Source organism: Lithobates pipiens, unplaced genomic scaffold, assembly GCF_037356315.1.
Source record: "Lithobates pipiens isolate NorthernLeopardFrog02 unplaced genomic scaffold, aLitPip1_a1.2 Scaffold_18, whole genome shotgun sequence".
In the NCBI taxonomy this organism is placed as follows: Eukaryota; Metazoa; Chordata; class Amphibia; order Anura; family Ranidae; genus Lithobates; species Lithobates pipiens.
In genome coordinates this window covers 253,407,021-253,427,232 of record NW_027507758.1, presented here as the reverse complement: position 1 = coordinate 253,427,232, position 20,212 = coordinate 253,407,021, and the positions used below count along the sequence as shown (strand labels likewise).

Here is a 20,212-nt window from a genome sequence, read left to right as displayed (position 1 = left end):
GTTTATCCAATGTCCAATGCCTAGGAGCGTCCACGGGGGCAAAGTTTTCATTGTCTCTGGCAAATTTATGCATGGGTTGGTGGGAGGAGAATTTCTCTTTAGCCATAACAATACTTTCAGAGAGTAGATTGACTGGTACTGTTGCTTTATAGATGATTTGATACTTGTATGGAAGGGTCCAGTCCATGAAATCGATTTTTTTAATTCACCTCAACCTAAAGTTCAGTTAAAATTATAATTTTGAGCAAACTGATTATCTGGATTTAACCCTTATTGGACATACTCAGAATGGATCAGTCAGTACCAAAATGTTTTAGAAAGGAATGTGCTGGTAACTCCTTTTTATTTGCCACAAGCTGTCATCCACCACATACAATCAAAGCACTCCCCATTGGCGAATTTGTGATGAGCAAGGAGGAATTGCTCTTTACAATCAGATTTTGACCATGAATGCAATATGGTTACTGATAGACGGACAATGGGGCTACAATGATTTTTTTGATTGAGAGGGGTAGGAGACTGGTGGAGTGGAGAGATCACAACGACCTCATTGGCATTGGAACAAGCAGTAAGACAACTAAGCGCTCTCATCATAATTCCAGGGCGGCTCATTTTGTCACTGCTTATTCCAGGATCATATCCACGTGGCTATGGCACATGTAGCCAGTGTTGTAGACATAATAAGAGCAAAACAGTGACTTCTTTCTCAACAGGCCAGGTATATTCCCTTAAGAATTATATTAATTGTAATTCTAAGCATGTAATTCTTATTATTACACAGGATTTATATAGCTCCAACAGTTTGCGCAGCACTTTACAAAATGAGGGCAGACAGTAAAGTTACAATACAATTCCATACAGGAGGAATCAGAGGGCCCTGCTCGTTAGAGCTTACACCCTAGTAATTTATGTCACTGAATGCAAGGCCTGTCAGATGCAGTATCTAGGATGCACAATCCTTCCAGTGAGGGTCAGGATATCGGAGCATTATAATGACAAACTGAATTTCAGTGCTAAGAATATATCTAGAACAGTACATGCAGGGAACCTTGACCATTTTCTTTTTTTGGTTTAGAACAAATCAAGAGACCTCCAAGAGGGGGTGACATAAACGGCGCCCTACACCAGAGAGAAGTTTGGTGGATTTCCACCCTTAATACCAGAATTCCGGCGGGAATGAATAATAGGATGGATATAAATTATAGATAATAAATATACTCCCCTCTGGGATTTATATGGTTATTTTTTCTGTTTTATCATCCTTTTTCTTTTCAGAATGTTTTTCTACCTTTCCCTTCCACTGGCTATCTCATCTCACTTGGTCTGTTCACATGTTTTGACTAATCAATTTAATGATTGTCAATTAAGTATTGTACCGTCCCTTTTCCCTTTCTTCAAAGGGGCTGTTTTGTTATAAAAGTTTGGTTTTAATGCTTTTGATTTTAATGCTAACTTATGGTATGGGAAAGCTTTGGCCAAAATGCATTAGCATTATGTGGATGTACACTGCTATTGTGCAAAATAAAATTCTAAGAAGAAGCTTTGTGTTCCCGGCAATTTCTTCTATTATGGACTCACAGGTGTTGATTTACTAGAACTGGAGGGTGCAAAATCTGGTGCAGCTCTGCACAGAAATGAATCGGCTTTCAGGTTTTATTGTCAAAGCTTAAATGAATAAGCTGAGGTTAGAAGCTGATTGGCTACCATACACAGCTGCACCAGATTCTGAGTGCTCCAGTTTTAGTAAATCTCCCCCACAGTAAACTACACAGCCAGCCAACCAACTCTGCTCTGCAACTTCCATATAGCAGTAGAGCTTGGGTGAGTCTTTTCCCTATAGTTGCAAGTGAACGCATTCCCTTGTGAGGTAATTACGGAGTTGTGTGGGAGATAGGTTAAAAGTGTCCATTAGGATTACGCAGTCACTCAAATGTAAACCGCCTTGCAACAAATCCAAAACAGTAGGGATTCTCCCTCAGCATCAAAGGACATGGTAAGCAGAGAATCTCCTGCAGACATGCACCTCACTATTTCAGATAGGACAAAGATAGCAGCAGACATAAAATCGACCTTTTCAGCAGCGATTACAGACTGGTTTTGACAGAACAATTAACTGCAGCTGAATAGGCAGGGAAAAAGAGGGACAGGGCTATCAAAAGGCTGGAGCAGATTACTACTACCCACTCTCAATTAATTGATGTCACCAGACATCTAGAAGACCTCGATAATCAGGGGAGACGAAACAACCTTCGGGTAAGGGGGATCCCAGAGTTGGTAACACCAGAACAAATCCCACAGGCCCTGCACAAAATTTTCAATAATATATTGGAATACCACGTAAACGCAACAACAGACCATGTGTGCACTCAGAGCCCTCAGAATTAAAGGCCCTGACACTCCTCCTCCCCCCCATCGTAAGCTGCTTCTTTGCTCTAAAAGAAGAAGTTGTGGCCAAGGCCCGACAAATTGATGCTATAATTTTTAATGTCAACACAATCTTGATATTTCAAGACCTATCCCGGATAACTTTAGAGAACAGGGGGCTTTGCATCTTACATATCCGTAACTCTGGACTGTATATAAAGTCGAGGCTTTGCCCATCACTGTGGGCATTCCTCAGAAGTCCCTCAGGTCTGGGTTCCATTGTGCTGGATCTTTATAGCACCCTGCAGCTAACTCAGTGTGCTTCATTAAGTACCAAGCAAACTTACAGGCTGTCCCTACAGTGTGGGGCCTGGGTACAGTTCCAAAAGTTTACCTGAGGTTGCACTGATCCAGATACATTGCTTCTGCATAGACAATAGAGGACAGTGGGGGGTTGATTGAAGAATCGGAAGACAAAATAATAAAGAAACATTTTTAAACTAGAGTTGTAAAGTTGGTTTCTCCATAAAGGAAACGAGGTCCATCAGGTAAAGACACTAGCAAAAATATGAGGACTCATGGAAATTTGGGTAGGGATATAGGGGAGGGTGTTTCCTCAAAAGCTTGTAAGCGTCCAATCACTTGAACTTACAAGCCGATAACTCAGAGTGTATGAATCAATTGCCTGTGTCCTGTACTGTATGACCAAGATAATTTTTTTTTAACCGAAACACCACTCGACTGTAAATTGCACTTATTAAAAACATAATTTGGCTTATAAACATTTGAGCTGCACTGTAACTAATCAATCATACTGTTCATCCACATCAACATGCTCAAGTATATATAGAAACTGCTATACTAATCGTGAAATAAAGCTGTTAGAAAATGCAGTGGTTTAAATATTACATTTAAAGAAGGTCAACTATGACCTAGTTATGAAAAGGGGCCTTACATATTAAAATAAAAGAGAATTAAAAAAATGACTACTCTACCAATATGTTTAGCTGTGAATAAGAACACTAAAATCACACCTACTTTTTTACAAGACATTTAACTATGTACGCTGTAGAGCAGCCAAAAGGGTTCAGGGCAAAAAATATTCCTGCAGCTCTATTAATTCCAAAGGTAAAGTAGATGCCTGGACACCTTGAAACCAGTATCAGAAACGGTTTCAAATTCAGAGTACAGTCAAGTCAAAGTATATCAGAAACCAAAAAAAGATCTGAGAAATCTCAAGTAATAGCAAGTAGTAATTTCGAGTACAAGTACTTTTTAAAGACCGAGTACAAGTACCGATACTTTTTTTCAAGTACTCGTCGATACCGAATACTGATTTTTTTATTTATGTCATGTGACTGTGGCACTAATATGCAGCACTGATGGGCACTAATGAGGCGTGGATTTATTTATTTTTACAATTTTACTTTTAAATATTACAATTTTTCCTTTTTTTAATCAACCCTATTTGGGGGGGGGGGGGGGGAGCTTTTTCTAAACAGACGCTTGACATCTCTGAGGACACCGATTCCCCAGTTCCTTTCACAGAAGCCTTAGCTGCACTTAAAATGAATGGTCAGTGCTTGTAACTGCCCCCCCCCCCCTACTTCTACACTGAGGGCACTGGGTGTATTGGCCTCCTGCCAGGTATCGGGTCAAACATCGGAAAATTTGCACGAGTACAAGTACTCATGTAAATGTTTGGTATTGGTGCAACCCTAATCTCCATGGACCATGGATTTGTGATATGCAAGCAGATCTGAGCTTCTTTTATTAATCTGTGAAATATGAGCATTTGCGTGACTAACTACTGCAAAGGAAAGCCTGAACCTTTATTTTGACGAGATGACAGAAAAATCCTAAGCAGAGCAATAAAAGCTTGACATAACAGGTAGTCAACTGCTGCTACCATGTTACCTTCACGCTAAAGTAACACCACACACACTTAGGCTGCATTCACACTTGTGCATTTTATGTGCATTTAGGTGTGGTGCACTTAAAAAGTCCTGCATTTACATCTTTGATGCACTTTCATCAAAGCAAGTGTTTAATTGTAGCACGCCTAAAACACATGTAAAACGCTCCTAAAAAGCACTGCTTTAAAATCGCACCGCACAGATGTGATCTGGCCCACATAGGCTGTAGCAATCTCTCCAACATTTTCTAAATATTTTAAACAGTCCAATATAGTTAGCAAATACACATCAAACATGGCGTGAAACATACCTGTTTCTGCATTCCAGACATATGCCATCCCATCTTCACTCCCTGCTATAACAAATGTTCCACATGGTGTAAAGGCACTGTGAAGTTTTTCCTTGTAATTTGTTGCACCAATATATTTTTTGGCAGCCAATCTAATGAAAATAAAAAAGTATTACAGTTTCTCATATGTGGGTAAACTAAAATACAGTATACACAGCAACTTCAGCCAAGGAGTGTGGTAAATGAGATTAAGGTGCAATTTCAGTAAATAGCTGGAATTTCTGCAGTCATTACTTATTTTTACTTTTCGGTAGTGGGAAAAACAGGTAACCAGTACTGAAAATGTGTCTGAAGTAAATTATTTTAATATTTTACATGAACTTGAGAGGAAATATTTGACATGAACTTGTGTTGACACCCCTACTTCAGAAGTGCATGACAACTTTCAACTACCAGTCATGGTTGAGGAGTCTGAGGAAACTTCTCCAGAGCCAGAAATAACAGATATACCGGTGGTCAGGGAAAATTTTGGGAACAAGCAGTTGCAGGATTACAAAATGGCAAATGCATTAAAAAAGATAAGGTGATATACTGGATACCTAAAGAATCAGAAGACTCAGAAGTTAACATGGTATACCCTATTTTGTAATATACCATGACAAACTGTATCGTGGCAAGAAGGAACTGGAGCAAGGTGTAGAGCAGCCTCACTCAATTATAGTGTTGCATCTGGCTAATTTTCATGTGTTGGGTGGTCATTTAGAGGTAGAGAGAGAAGAAATCAAAAGAGCAGTTTGAGGAGCCATTTTTCAAACTCATTATTCACAAAGCAGCAGATACAAGGGTTCAAGGACTATTATTTATCTAGGCATTATGCCAAATATCATGGCAGAAACCCAGTGGGTACCTTGTTTTTTGCTGTGGATAAAATCACTCCTCATTGGAGGAATAATAATATGGTTAGATCCATAACCAGGTTGGAGACCCGTTGACACAGTCTTAAAGTCGATTGGAACTTAAACTGTTGTATTAATAGCGTATTTAAAAAAAAAAAAAAAATAGTTCTAATTATATTATATATATATATATATATATATATATATATATATATATATATATATATATATATATATATATATATATATATATATATATATATATATATATATATATATATATATTGTTTTTTATTCGATTTTTTGTGTATTTTGGGGGGTTTTACAGTATGTTTTTTTAAGCAATGTTTTCTGGTTGAAACCTAAATATTTGCTTTTGAATTTCCTGTTCCATCTTTGGAGACTAATTGTATCTTCTTTTTCTCCATTACATGGAGATTATTTTGCATCCTACTGTGGGTTCTTATGTATTATCCTCCCTCCACTGGTGGTACTATTTCAGTATGTACTTTATCTCCCAGTATGGACATTCAGCGGCCAGGAGTCAAGGTGGTGCTGCTGCTCTATTTATAACCAGCCAATGTGATGAGACGTCACTTTGGACCATCCACAGACAACGTTATTTATAATGAAACGCGTAGTGGTTAACAGGGTTATCATCAAGTTGTTCATCCATGACTGGTCGGCTTAATCTATGCCCAGAAAGAAACTCATGGGAGTATGGCACATGTCCTTTTTTGGATACTTGCTGAGCTTTTTTAATCTGGAATTTTGTAAGTGCCTCTTTTTACCTTGCCGAATAAATGTTTTCTACTATACTGCACTAAGAGAGCGTTTCTGGTTTTTAGCTTTGAGTGCTGTTGGAGCATCATCATCCATTTATGGTTGGAGGGAGACCTTAAAGCGGAGGTCCGCCTTCCTCACGAATAATTAAAAGTCAGCAGCTACAAATACTGCAGCTTCTGACTTTTAATATATGGACACTTACCTGTCCAGGGAGCCCGCAATGTCGGCACCCCAGGGTGCAACCACTGCCATTACCGGTAAGGGGAATCCTTTCGATTTCACTGGTGGCGGAGGAAGGAGGGGGCTGAACTTCCGAAAGATGGCGCCATCTCCGGAAGTGGGGAAGGGGACCTGTCAAAAAACAGGTCCCTGTTCCCCCTCACCCCCCTGAAAGCTTCAATAATCTGTCTGGCTTGTAGATTATGGTTTCTTTTTGGTGCCAATCTGGATCAGCATCACAGTTTTCAACACCTGTCTGTCATCTATGACTGAGCACAGAGGACATTCTTTGATGTTTGTTGGATTCCGCTTTATGGACTTTTTTTTCTTTTTTTTCACCAATTGTATTTACTTGTTTATATGAATGAGGGTTTCATCATTTCCCTCTCTTATGCTACTTACTATTGTCACTTTTTTTGATAATTTTTAGTGCTACATCCCATTTATCGTATATTAGCACTCCTTATTGCTATGCTATAAAAAGTGGTCGATAAAGATGGAAAATACTGGGACTCCTTGTCACTAAAGCTAAAATCCATCTTTTGGTTTACTTTACATACTATGTCCCTCTCTAACATATGAGGATGCTGGATGTGCGGTACAAACTGTATGTAGCTACGGCTACATAAAGCATACTGCACTGTATTCTGGGTTTGAGCCCGTCTCATACCCAGAACACAGTAGAATCTATCTCAGCGGCGCTCAGCCATTCAGAGCAAGCAATGTATTCTATCAATGTATACAAATTGGAATTGGCTATGAACCTCTTATGGGATTTTGTCGGCAACCAAACACATGAGCATAGGAAGTTGTGTAAAAATACTTTTTATTAATAACATTCAATAAAAATGGCCAGTAGCATTGGCCTTATCTTAAAAAGACATCATCACATTACACATTTACAGAAAATAAAGAACATAAGGGAGCAAAAATGTCAGATTAATACTGAATAGACAGTGGCACAACCAGCTGTGATTTGCAGACTGAGATGACCTCACCGCAGCCAATTTAAAATGGAAGAAAGCAACGTGTTTCGAACATGTATTATCTAACGTTGTTCATCAGGGAGGTACCACACTACAAAATAATTATATTATTGTCAAAAACAAAGACGTTTGTAAAAAAAAAAGTTTTTATTACATATAACCTTTTCCAACTTACATTGTGAACATCTACAGGTTCACATGTGACCCCAATTCGATACATTGGGGATGTGGCAAGTGTAACCCACATTTGAGGGACAAACATATCTGCTGCATGAATCCAGGGTGGAGAATACACCCAACCTTCCACAATTTGTTCTTCAAATGCCGTGGACATTCTCTTAGGACCTTGCATGAAAAAAAATATGCTGTTTAATGTTTGACTATGGTTGTTAGATTGCATATTGGGATTTATTAGTGATGCAGGAAAGGAATGGGAAACTCAGGTGCTTTCTTACCAAAATGATTTTCAGAAAAAAGGAACAAATATTGTCTGGACTCTGATCTATACTCTCTTCACAATTAACTAAAACTTTAGAAAAAAAATCTGCCTTATTTTGGCATGGGAATGCCTTTGAAACATATTTAACCACATGCCAGCGCACGATGATATACGTAGGCACAATGGCACAGCTGGGCAAATGGGAGGCGAGTCTCCTTTAAATTGCGGCATTGTGGGAGCGCGCACGTGCCCGCCGCATACTCTGCGACCGTGCCCACAGCTCCCATGGACTCAATGTCCGCCGGGGGCCCGTGACTGTCTCGGAGCAGCAGAACGGGGAGATGCCTTTGTAAACAAGGCATTTCCCTGTTCTGCCTAGCAACACGACAGAGATCTACTGCTCCATGTCATCAGGATCAGTGATCTTTGTCATGTTCTAGTGAGGCTATCTCCCCCACAGTTAGAATCACTCCCTAGGACACATTTAACACCTTGATCGCCCCTTTGTTTAACACCTTCCCTGCCAGTGGCATTTACACAGTATTCCGTGAATTTTTATAGCACTGATCGCTGTATCTGATGGCACAATGGTCCCAAAATAGTGTCAAAAGTGTCCGATGTGTCCGCCATAATTTCGCAGTCATGATAAAAATCACAGATCACCATTACTAATAAAAAAAAAAAATAATAATAATAAAATGCCATAAATCTATCCCCTAATTTGTAGACGCTATAACTTTAGTGCAAACCAATAAATATACGCTTATTGCGTTTTTTTTTACCAAAAATACATAGCAGAATACATATCTAAACCGAGAAAGAAATTTGTTTTTTTTATATATTTTTTTGAGGACATTATAGCAAAAAGTCAAAATTATTGCTTTTTTTTCCCCAAAATTGTCGCTCTTTTTTTGCTTACAGCACAAAAATAAAAACAGCAGAGGTCATCAAATATCACCAAAAGAAAGCTCTATTTGTGTGAAAAAAAGGATTTTGTTTGGGTGCAACATTGTACGATCGCGCAATTGTCAGTTAACCACTTGAGACCCGCAATACGTCTATTGACGTCATGGGGTTTCGCTGGTTATATCTAAATGATGCCTGAGTCCACAGACATCATTCAGATATTGCCGTTTTCAGCCGGCGATTCCCTACACCATAAGAATGATCATATCGGCTGTTCCGCCGCTTGATCGTTCTTACGGGTGGCGGGAGGGGACGCCCACCCCCCCCTCCCGCCGCCCTCCGGTGCTTCTACCGACTCACCGTTTCCATCGGTGAGTCGGTCACAGGATCCGCCGGCCCCAGCATGTGATCATAGAGATTTCCGGCGGACTAGATTGTCCCCGGAGTCTCTATGATCGGTCGGAGGCCGGGCGCGATATTATGACGTCACGCCCGGCCTCGGTATTCAAATTAACGGCGCCAATCTGGCTAGGAAGCCAGGATCGTTTTTGTTTTATTTATTATTTTATTATTATTATTATTTTTTATTCTTCCCAGCCTAGAGGTGAGATATGGGGTCTTATTGACCCCATATTTCACTGTAAATAGGTCCGATCGTGCCATATTCATATTACAAGGGATGTTTACATTCCTTGTAATAGGAATAAAAGTCATCAATTTTTTTTTATTTTTTTTTAAGTGTAAAACTAAAAAAATAAAAATAAAATTAACAATAAAAAAAAAATAAAACATTTTTAAGTGCCCCTGTCCCCATGAGCTCGCACACAGAAGCGAACGCATACGCAAGTCCCGCCCACATATGAAAACGGTGTTCAAACCACACATGAGGTATTGCCGCGAACGTTAGAGCGAGAGCAATAATTCTAGCCCTAGACCTCCTCTGTAACCCAAAACATGTAACCAATAAAAAATTTTAAAGCGTCGCCTATGGGGATTTTTAAATACCAAAGTTTGGCGCCATTCCACGAGCGCGTGCAATTTTGAAGCATGACATGTTGGGCATCTATTTACTCGGCGTATCCTCCTCTTTCACATTATGCAAAAAAATTGGGCTAACTTTACTGTTATTTATTTTTTTTTAAGCATGAAACTGTTTTTTTCTGAAAAAAACGCGTTCGAAAAATTGCTGCGCAAATACCGTGCGAGATAAAAAGTTGCAATGACCGCCATTGTATTCTCTAGGGTCTTTGCTAAAAAAACATATATAATGTTTGGGGGTTCTATGTAATTTTCTAGCAAAAAAATGAGGAATTTTACATGTAGGAGAGAAATGTCAGAATTGGCCTGGGTCTGAAGTGGTTAAAGTGACGCAATGCCATATCGCAAAAAGTGCTCTGGTCAGAAAGGGGGTAAATCCTTCTGGGGCTGAAGTTGTTAAAGGAGGATTTTAATTCAATAGGCCTAAGAATTCAAATCTTCCCTACACTAAAAGACAGAGGTTGCCGCATAATTGGAAAAGGAATGGGAAGATAATTCCCATGGGAAGAGTTCCCAATCAATTAATGCCCTTAAAGAGGAAGTAAAAACCAATGGGTTTTACTTCCTCTTTTGCTCCCCGCAATGCCTGCAAATTAAAAGCATAATGGGCTAGTATGCATTGCATACAAGCCCATTATATGACACCTAACTGCAAACGAAGCTGGCGTCCCTCGGGCTCTGTGACTGGCCGGAACCGTGTGACGTCACTCTCATGCATGTGTGTAGGAGCCATCAGTCACAGCACACGCAGGGGGAAGTGGTCAGTTTCTTCACAGTGCATGCGCCGTTGACGACATTGGCGCACTACAAGTGAAATTAGGAGATATTTCCACTACCTATAGGTAAGCCTTATTCTAGGCTTACCTATAGGTAAATGTCACACAAAAGGGTTTACAACCATTTTAAGGACACATACACTGTATAGCTGTATTGCTTGTCCATTTTCCCTTGGGTGTCACCGCTCGCGTCATCCATCCCTGGGTAACGACACTCGCATCATGTGATCGATCTACTCCATCCCACTGCCTGGGATTCTAGGTTCTGTAGGCGAACGGAGGATCTGCACTGGCGCCTGCAAGGTGGGTGCACTTCATCTGCGCTCACTCGGTGCCGTCAGACGCCCAGCGAGTGGAGTTTGCTACAGTATTGAGCCACTAATTTAAATGTACTTTGTATTTTTGTCAGTGGCTATTTAAAGCAACACAGCAATATACTAATCCAATTACTACAGTTTCTTCTGGCACCCCTGTACTAATCTCTATATATATCTGAGCATAGTAAATACACGTTGAGGCTATGTTAGGATATTGATTTATGCCCAATATTAAATATTATTCCTTCCTTTCTGCCTGTAGCCTGGTCCTTTTATGCCCTCTGTGGTCACGCACAGCCTCCCCTGCCGTCCATTGCGGATTGGCCTGGTGCCCTCATTTGGTGCTCCTTGGGCAAGTTTGGTGGGAATGGGGGCGTTTTTGAACCATGACAAACGTTTCTTATATGTTTCCCCCTTTTTTGTCTACATATACATTTTTATATATGATGAGAGATCTTTTATTATTGATTACCATCATTATTTGTATTAGTTGTATGGTGATTGGTCTACAAATAATCCCCTGTGATTGCAAAACATGTTGGAGTATAACATCTACCGTTTTATGGACATCAGCGACCAGTAAAAATATTGCTCAATATGATCCGTCAATAATTTTATTGAATCCTACCTCTATGTTAATGTTTTATGCAATAAAATTTGAAATTTTACTATTTATGTATATTTCTTTACTTAACCACTTGCAGACCGGACCAATTTGCTGGTCAAAGACCAGACCCCTTTTTGCGATTCGGCACTGCGTCGCTTTAACTGACAATTGCGCGGACATGCGACGCGGCTCCCAAACAAAATTGACATCCTTTTTTTCCCACAAATAGAGCTTTCTTTTGGTGGTATTTGATCACCCCTGCGGTTTTTATTTTTTGCGCTATAACCAAAAATAGAGCGACAATTTTGAAAAAAACGCATTATTTTTTACTTTTTGTTATAATAAATATCCCCCAAAAATATATGAAAAAACATTTTTTTCCCTCAGTTTAGGCCGATACGTATTCTTCTACATATTTTTGATTAAAAAAAAATCGCAATAAGCGATTATTGATTGGTTTGCGCAAAAGTTATAGCGTATACAAAATAGGGATAGTTTTATAACATTTTTATTAATAATTTTTTATTATTTTTTTTTTTACTAGTAATGGCGGCGATCAGCGATTTTTATTGTGACTGCGACATTGTGGGGGACCCATCGGACATTTTTGACACATTTTTGGGACCATTGTCATTTATACAGTAATCACTGCTATATAAATGCAGTGATTCCTGTGTAAATGACACTGGCAGTGAAAGGGTTAACCAGTGGGTGGCAGTGTAGGGGTTAAGTGTTCCTAGGGGTGTGTTACTAACTGTGGGGGGGTTGGGCTTTCATTTAGTGAACACTCATCTCTGCAGAGATCAGCGTCACTAGTTGCTAGGCAGAATGGAGAAATGTTGTTTACACAGCATTTCCTCCATTCGGCCGCTCCGTGAGATGATCGCGGGGATGATCGCGGGGATGCCCGCGGCGATCGAGTCCGCGGGTCCCGCGACCAGACTCACGGGGGTCCCGACCAGCGCGATGGCAGGGTGGCATTGAATATTGGACGTACCTGTACGCCAATATGTCTGCCCGTGCCATTCTGTCGACGTACATCGTCGTGCGCTGGTCGGGAAGCGGTTAAGCATCGCCGTAATCTCAATTTCCTGCTGCTACTATTTTACTGTACTATGTTCTGTAGTATCATAAGAAGTTGAAGGATTTTGATTGTTTAGATCGTTTCAACAAATCAATAAAACAGAAAATGCATGTTAGAGGGATAAGATGACATTCAATGAAGGACGAGCCTACAAATGGAGTAATATAAATGCAAATAGCAAGCATAGGTATGATGTTGCATATAGTACTGACAATTTTGATAACTATTTGTCAGATTCATCATCTGCATCTTTTATAACCTCTTCCCAGACTGATGCGTCGTTCGGGAAAAGAAACAATCGTCCTTTCAAATGTTCTAAGGAGGACGCGGCAGCATCACAAGCTTCAAAAAAGGGCACCACTGATTCACAAGATACGGATATGTCTGATCAGGCTGTTGGTGGTGGGTATACCACACACAAATGGGTGGGCCCAAAAACACAGTAACACATTCTCTAAAATCAACTTCTGCACAAAAATGCAATCACTCACATGAGGATCTGGGTGCGTCATCTAAAACACAAAAATCTGAAGATGTGTTTTTAGACCCAATGCAGAATTCCCCGAAAATAGGGAATGGGATTGAACCCTATGTCACCAAGCACAAAATCAAGGATTAAATATAATCAATTTGTCCTCACATGGTCTTTCACTGGATGGGGCTATGGTATTATCCCTTGGTCTATCCTTCTGTCCAAACCAGTCAGACAAATTTGACACCATAAAAGAGGGTACAATTTACATTATCCTCTTGGTTGATGAATCTAATGTCCCCCTGTGACTGTGCTTTATAAAAAATGCAGCTATACAACTTGTTTACAGAGCGCAGATCTGCGATCACGTGACCCGCCATCTTTCTCCTCTCTCGCATTACAGCTGCAGCAGGGGGGCTCCCCTGCTGACATCAATTAGAAGGGGAGGAGGAGAGAGGTGGCCCTACCCACTACAGCTGTCATGCGAGAGTGGAGAAAGACAATGGATCATATGATCGCCAATCAGCACTTGTAAACAAGGTATATAGCTGCATTTTTCAACCAAAATGATAATGCAACTTGTACTCTAATTTGAGAAGCAGAAGGGGGAGGGCAGGCACGGACATGGAGCTCACAGACAGGTAGGTGAGGGGAGAGGGGGACAGAGGAGACAGAGAGCAGGCCTGCGAATGATAGAGGCATGTAAACTGACCACGGTGTCAGGGCTAAACAGCCATGATGCTAATAGATCTATGTCCGGGGGTACCCCCTTTCTGGCATATGGCTAGAAAGACATCGGGATGTACAGACCATTCTCCCTGGTACATCTGTTGGCGGATCAGAAAAATTTGCCTGCCAATTCTCCACCCCTGGGATAAAAAGATTGCAGATAGGCAAGGAACATGTTCCTCTGCCCAAGAGAGCAAGTTCACCTCCCTTGGTGATTGAAATAAGTCACTGCTGTGGCATAGTCGGACTGTATCCTGACAGGACCATTCCGCAACCTGAATGTGCAGGCTTAGACCCAGATGTACTGCCTGAATCTTCAGGATGTTGATTGGCAAGGAGTTTACGGGCTTTGACCATTTCCTTTGAACAATTGTCTCTTCTAGGACTGCTTCCCAGCCCCATAGGCTGGCATCCGTTGTTGCCATTTTCCAAGTAACCGGAATGAAGGATTTCCCTTCCTGAAAAATCCCTGGTTATCAACCGAGACTCTGGTGCACCCTTGGGGCCAGATTCATTGGATAATAAAAGGGTTAGGCCTTACTGTTCCAAGCAGACAGAATACTGTATTGCACCAATGTTGCAACTGGACATAAGGGCCTGCTTCGAATGAAGCCAGCATCTTCCCTCGCAACCTCATGCCAAGGTGAATAGAAGAACCCTTCCTCGCCTTGACCACCTGGACCAGCTGCCTTTTAGCCTTGATTTTGCCTGGGGCAAAAATAATCCTTGCTGATCGCTAGAATGATTTCTCTAGGTTGGGAATCCAGCCCAGGTGTTCCAGATTACCGTCTGTACTGGACACCCTTGGTTTAATCGTGCTGACAGACGACCTGCTGCTGTAGATCAAGGTATGCCATTACTGCTATACCATGACCTCTTAGTCTTGCTAGTACTGGGGAAAGAACTTTTATAAAATACCCAAGGAGAGCCAGCTAACCCGAAAGGCAAGGCTGCGAACTTAAAGCTGTTCCACCGCAAAAAGCAGAAATTTCTGATGATCTGGGAAAATTGTCATATATAGATATGCATCTTTCATGCCTATTGATGCTAAAACTTCTCCTCCCCGTAGGGTGGATACGACTGACCAGACTGACTCCATGTGATGTTTGGGAAGCAATTCAGATCTTTGAAAATTAAAAATGGGTCTGACATCTCCAATTGCTTTTGGTATCGTGAAGAGATTTGAATAAAACCAAATACCCTGCTTCCTGAGGGGGTCTCTGTGATTATACCCTGAGACATCAATCCCTCCTAGACGTCCCTCTTGCAAAGGGTGCCCGGGCTTGAGGCTTCCAAAGCTTCCTAGCCTCCTCCGCCCCTCCCGAGTAAGGGGCGACAGGGCCAATGCAGTACCTGGCTCAGTCTGCCGGCGAGCTGGTTCCCCATCGCTGGAGTGGAGGGGTTCCTTTCATAGGGTCTATGGGGAGTAGCCTAGAGCTACCACAAAGATGACGATTTGTCAAGGATCTCTTCTTATCAAGCCCCTGAAAAAAACCATAGAAGTCTTCCCCCACCTTGATCGAGCGGGGGTGCCCCATCATAAGGAGGTCTTGGGACTCTGTTTTGTAGGCGTCTCCCCTGAGGCAGTTCTGTAGTTTTATACAAATAAACATAGGTAAATAGTTCCAAAAGAAGTACATACGTATACAGCTTTAATGTATGTAGCATGTGTCAAAGCAATATGCCTTTATGGAAGCGTGCATTCATGGAAGCATGGTCCATACAAATACCATGTACACTGGAGGAGTTTGGCTGGGTGTTGAACCTCAACAAGTCCGCTCCGTCTCCAACCAGGCATCTGGAGCCAATTCTCAACTTGGCACGGGCCAAAGTATTCCTCCCACCGGACAAGCTTTGGAAATTCTGGACTGCAGTCTAGTTGCTGCTATCGCACAGGTGGTCCTATCTGCTTTATGGAATGTTGTCAACCTTTGATGTGGTCAGTTCCATACCAGGGTCCTGCAGAAGGAAATCTTATCTTGTGTAAAGTCTCTTGTGTCCTTTCACTACCATATCTGTGTGAGACGATTGAGCAGGACCTCTGAGGTACCCCTGCTCATGTTTCTAATGATCATTGATCATTTCCTTATAAATTTAATTCTAGACTATCATGCGCATGCTCCTGATGAGTGGCATATCAGCCATGAAACGTGTAGAGATTTTTAAGCTATTATGCAATCCTTACCTCTCAGTTTTCTTATCTTTTTATCCAACCTTGCCTTTGTTGAACTATGGTATTTTATTATGGTCTTATTTGAGACATTATTGTTATTAATTTGTCTATTGTTCGTTATGTTTATTCTTTCACCACTGACACCAGTGGTTACATTTTGAGACATTTTTGTTATCATGGTTACTGTTGTTATTGTGTTTATCATTGACCCTGATATTAATAGTATATGTATGTTTACAAGTTTTTTATATGAATAAAATTCCTCCTGTTCAGCTAAACTACCTTCTTGCTACCATGTGCCTCATATAGCCCCACTCTCCTTACTTCCCTCCTTTTGACTTGATAGGGATGGAAATACATGACCTTACTGGGCCATCATTTCATTTAAAGTCCCATAGGGACCTTATCAGGTTTTGGCTTCCTCAAAGTCCTCTTTTACGTTCAATATCCTGGAGCTACAGGGGATCAGACTTTGGCTAACTCATTAGACTGAGCTTGAGGGTGCTTGGTCAGTATCCAGTCAGACAACACCCTAGCGGTGACCTATGTCAATCACCTGGTAAGACAAGTAGGTTGGCAGCGGCACTGGAGACTTTGCGCATTGTTCGGTGGGTGGAACTCACATGCCAGCTTTCTCCGCTGTTTACACTCCAGGCATAGAAAATTGGTGGACAGACTACCTCAGTTGTCAACCAGTTTGGATCAAGTGAAGTGGCCACTGTACTTTGACGAGTTTTTTAAAAATCTGTCTGCGGTGGGGCACACTGGACATGGATCTGCTGGCCTCCCATCTCAACAAGGTGTCAAGATTTGTGGCTAGTGAGGGATCCCATGGCAGAATGCGACAGACACTCTAGTTGCACCATGGAGCTATTACTAACGCCTTTCCCCCTCTCAATCTTCCCCTTTTCGGCTGTGCAGGATAGAGACTAAAGGGATCCTGGTCATTCTGGTGGCTCCTGATTGGCCTCCGTGACTCTGGTACACAGATGTGGTGCGGCTGGTCCCAGACATCCCCAAGAGGATCTTCTGTCCCAAGGACTGATCTTCCACCCTGTTTTACTGTCACTGGCTTTTAGTCATGTCCTCCCAGCTGGGTCGATCAAGATGGCTGACAATCCAAGAACACTAAGTGAGGAAGGAAGTGTTGGAGGCAGAAAGGAAAAAAACTTTGCTTGGTAGATCTGTCATACTGTGCACATATGCAGTGCATATTATGGAAAAAAGCTTAAGTGCCCAGAATTGGACATTGTGTTTAGCAGTTTATTCAGCTCTACATTTCTAACATTTAACACCTTCTTAATCTTATATGGTACCTTTCTATTATAAATGAAGACCATTTGGTCTGGGTGGATCAGATATTACATTTTACAATTACCTTTCCCAAGATCATAAGGGGGGGAAATTTTTTTTTAAGAAAAGGAATTCTCACTAAAGTAGTACAACTCCTTCCTACACAGTAGACCCAAATGTGTTATGCTTGTTTGTTGTGCCAGGGTAAAGTAAACCAGTACTCAGCTTTGTCAGCATTCTACACCACACAATCTACATCCGGTCCACAGTAAACAGCCCGGTACTTTAGCATATAGGGAAAACCAGAAACACTGGATTGCCTCCACAGTTGTGTGCTCAGTGTTCGAGTACTTGGCCTTAGGGCTATCACATGGGAAGCAGAAGAAAGCATATTTCATCTGATCAAACAGGTGACAGCCTATTTAGCCCTATCAGTAAGTTTGGAAATGTTTGTTAAATTGCCACACATTTGTTCAAAATAAAAAAAAAGTGGTACCCGGGGAATCTGATGATTACATATAAATGCACAATTGTGGGATGGTTAGTGCTGGGTGCACCGTAATGTGTGATCTGCATCTTATGTTTGAATGATTTTATGGCTGCTAGACTCCAAACAAGAAAAAAAAGAGCGTCTATTAGTACGAGAAAAATACAAAAATTAGCTTACATTCTGAGGTCCATAATCCTGAGAGTGCTATCCTTTGTATGAATTAACAAACGTCTTCCATTTGGATGAACCTGTAAGTGATTTACTGCAATCCCTTTCATATCAGTTTCTTTTATTTCCTAAAATAAAGGGTAAAGGAAACTCTTGTCAATTTATGTTCAATTAAAGGAAGTCTAATGCAGTAGTATATCTAGTTATGTCTAGTAGTATGCAGTATCTCTACATTTGTATTAAAGTTTGTTCATTCAAGCAGTTAACAATGCTAACATTAGTTTTTTTCATCAATAAATCAACCATTTTTCTTTTCTTATTAAAAAAGAGGAGTTCCACTAGTTGTTAGGTTTATTAAAAGTCAGCAACTACAAAAAGTATAGCTGCTGACTTTTAATAAACAGCCACTCACCGGTCCAGCGATGCGGCCGCCCGATGGTGTTGGCATTGTAAGTGTGGGCGCCCGCCTGTGACAGCTTGTAACTTCACAGCCGGGCTCACACCCTGCATGTACGAGTTGTACTGCACTCTGCCATTGTGGCATGTCAGGGGGCGAGGAGTACTTAAACTGGAAGTTCCGCTTTAACCTCCAGGACGTCTTATAGTGCTGAAAACCTGTCTAATCAAGGTAATCAAGGTATTTGCTCCCTCTTCCGCCATGTCCAGTCCCTCCTCTGTCGTCGCCCCCCCCCCCCCCCCGTCTTCTGGGAAACAAACCGTTCCAGAAGACAGCAGGGACCGCTCAGAACACACATCGCGACTCTCGTGAGCGCAGTAGGGAACCAGACTGTGAAGCCTGATTCCCTTACTGAAGATCCCGACACCTCCATCCGGAGAAGAGGGTTGGGTTGGGTGAGGACATCGCAGGCGCCTTGGACAGATAAGTGTCCTTATTTAAACAAAGTCAGCAGCTGCTGTATTTGTAGTTGCTGACTTAAAAAAATATTTTAGGCGGAGTTCCGCTTTAAAGAGGTTGTAAACCTCGGAACGGAAAAAAAAAAAAAAAACGAACCCTGCATAATGAGCTAGTATGCATCGCATACTAAATACTTTCCTCAGAACAATACCCTGAAACGGCATCGGCACTCCAAATACACGGCCGACATCTTCCACCAGAGTTACTTCCGGTTTCACGGCTCCGGTGATAACGTCACTCCCATGCATGCATGCGTGAGCCGCCAGCCACTACGCGGCTACTGAAGAAATGGCATCAGGGCCCGTTTTTTTCAGTGCGTATGTGCCGATGAACATCTCCTAAACTGTGCAAATTTAGGAGATATTCAGGGTACCTACCAGTTTACAACTACTTTAACCCCTGCAGCCTTGGAAGATTACTGCTGCAGAGGTATGGGGTAGGGGGAGCAAAGGATGGAATATTTCAATTAGGAGGACAGCTACCAGCAAAAGGCACACTTTCCATTGGCACAAGGAACAGTGCTTACATTCAATTAAAAAAAAAAAAAAAACATTTAACTAAACTTAGACTTTAAGCAACTGCCATAATGAGGTTTTTTCTGCTAAACCTCTTATTTGCCACAGTGGAATTGTATGCTTATACAGAGTAACCATAATGCATATAAACAAAACTCAAACAATTAACTTTTCTCATTTGCTTGGTTTTGATTTGTTAGACATTCAATATATCTGTTGATCCTTCCAGAGATCCGGCAAGCTTGCAAGTTCATGTGCACGCTAGAGTCTTATTAATTCTACCTTATTAAACAGATTTAAAACAATATTAAAACCCAAAGCAAAAATGTATTCTATTGCAGCTTACTGATCTAGATCTGGTGGCTGCATTAGTCTTATTTTATAGGCTTTATTAATTTATTTCACCTGGTGATCCAGCCAGTAGCACACTTACTGTCTTAGGATGTCTCCATTCTGGATGAAGTAGTAAAGCAGACACTTCTGTACAGCAGCAGTCTGGGGAGAGGGGAGTGTAAGCCCCTGTACACACGGTCGGAAATTTCCACAACCAAATCCGTCGGATTTTGCCCGTCGGATTTTGTCCTTCAGATCTTGTCCGAAACTGTTGCATACACACGGTCGGACAAAGTTGGCGAAAAATCCGATCTTTCAGAACGTGATTACGTAATTTCGTTACGATGGGACTACATTCAGACTAGTAGCCAATAGCTTTAATGTAGGAATTTGATCTGAGCATGCGTGGCACTTGGTCCGATCAAAATTCTCTACACATGATCGGAGTATGTCCGATCGGCCCAGTTGGTCGGGAAATATTTCCAACATGTTGGAAAATT

The 20,212-nt window shown here is 41.4% G+C and overlaps 1 protein-coding gene across 1 annotated transcript in view; it reads right to left on the bottom strand.

Annotated features, from left to right (window-relative positions):
• The window catches only part of AHI1 (Abelson helper integration site 1), a 420,928-nt gene that overhangs the window by 227,435 nt on the left and 173,281 nt on the right, over positions 1 to 20,212 (bottom strand). Inside the window, exons 15-16 of the mRNA XM_077486810.1 lie at positions 17,958 to 18,076; positions 4,591 to 4,721 (exon numbers count right to left, since the gene is read on the bottom strand). Coding sequence (XP_077342936.1) covers positions 4,591 to 4,721; positions 17,958 to 18,076 — 250 coding nt within the window. The remainder of the gene's footprint in view (positions 1 to 4,590; positions 4,722 to 17,957; positions 18,077 to 20,212) is intronic.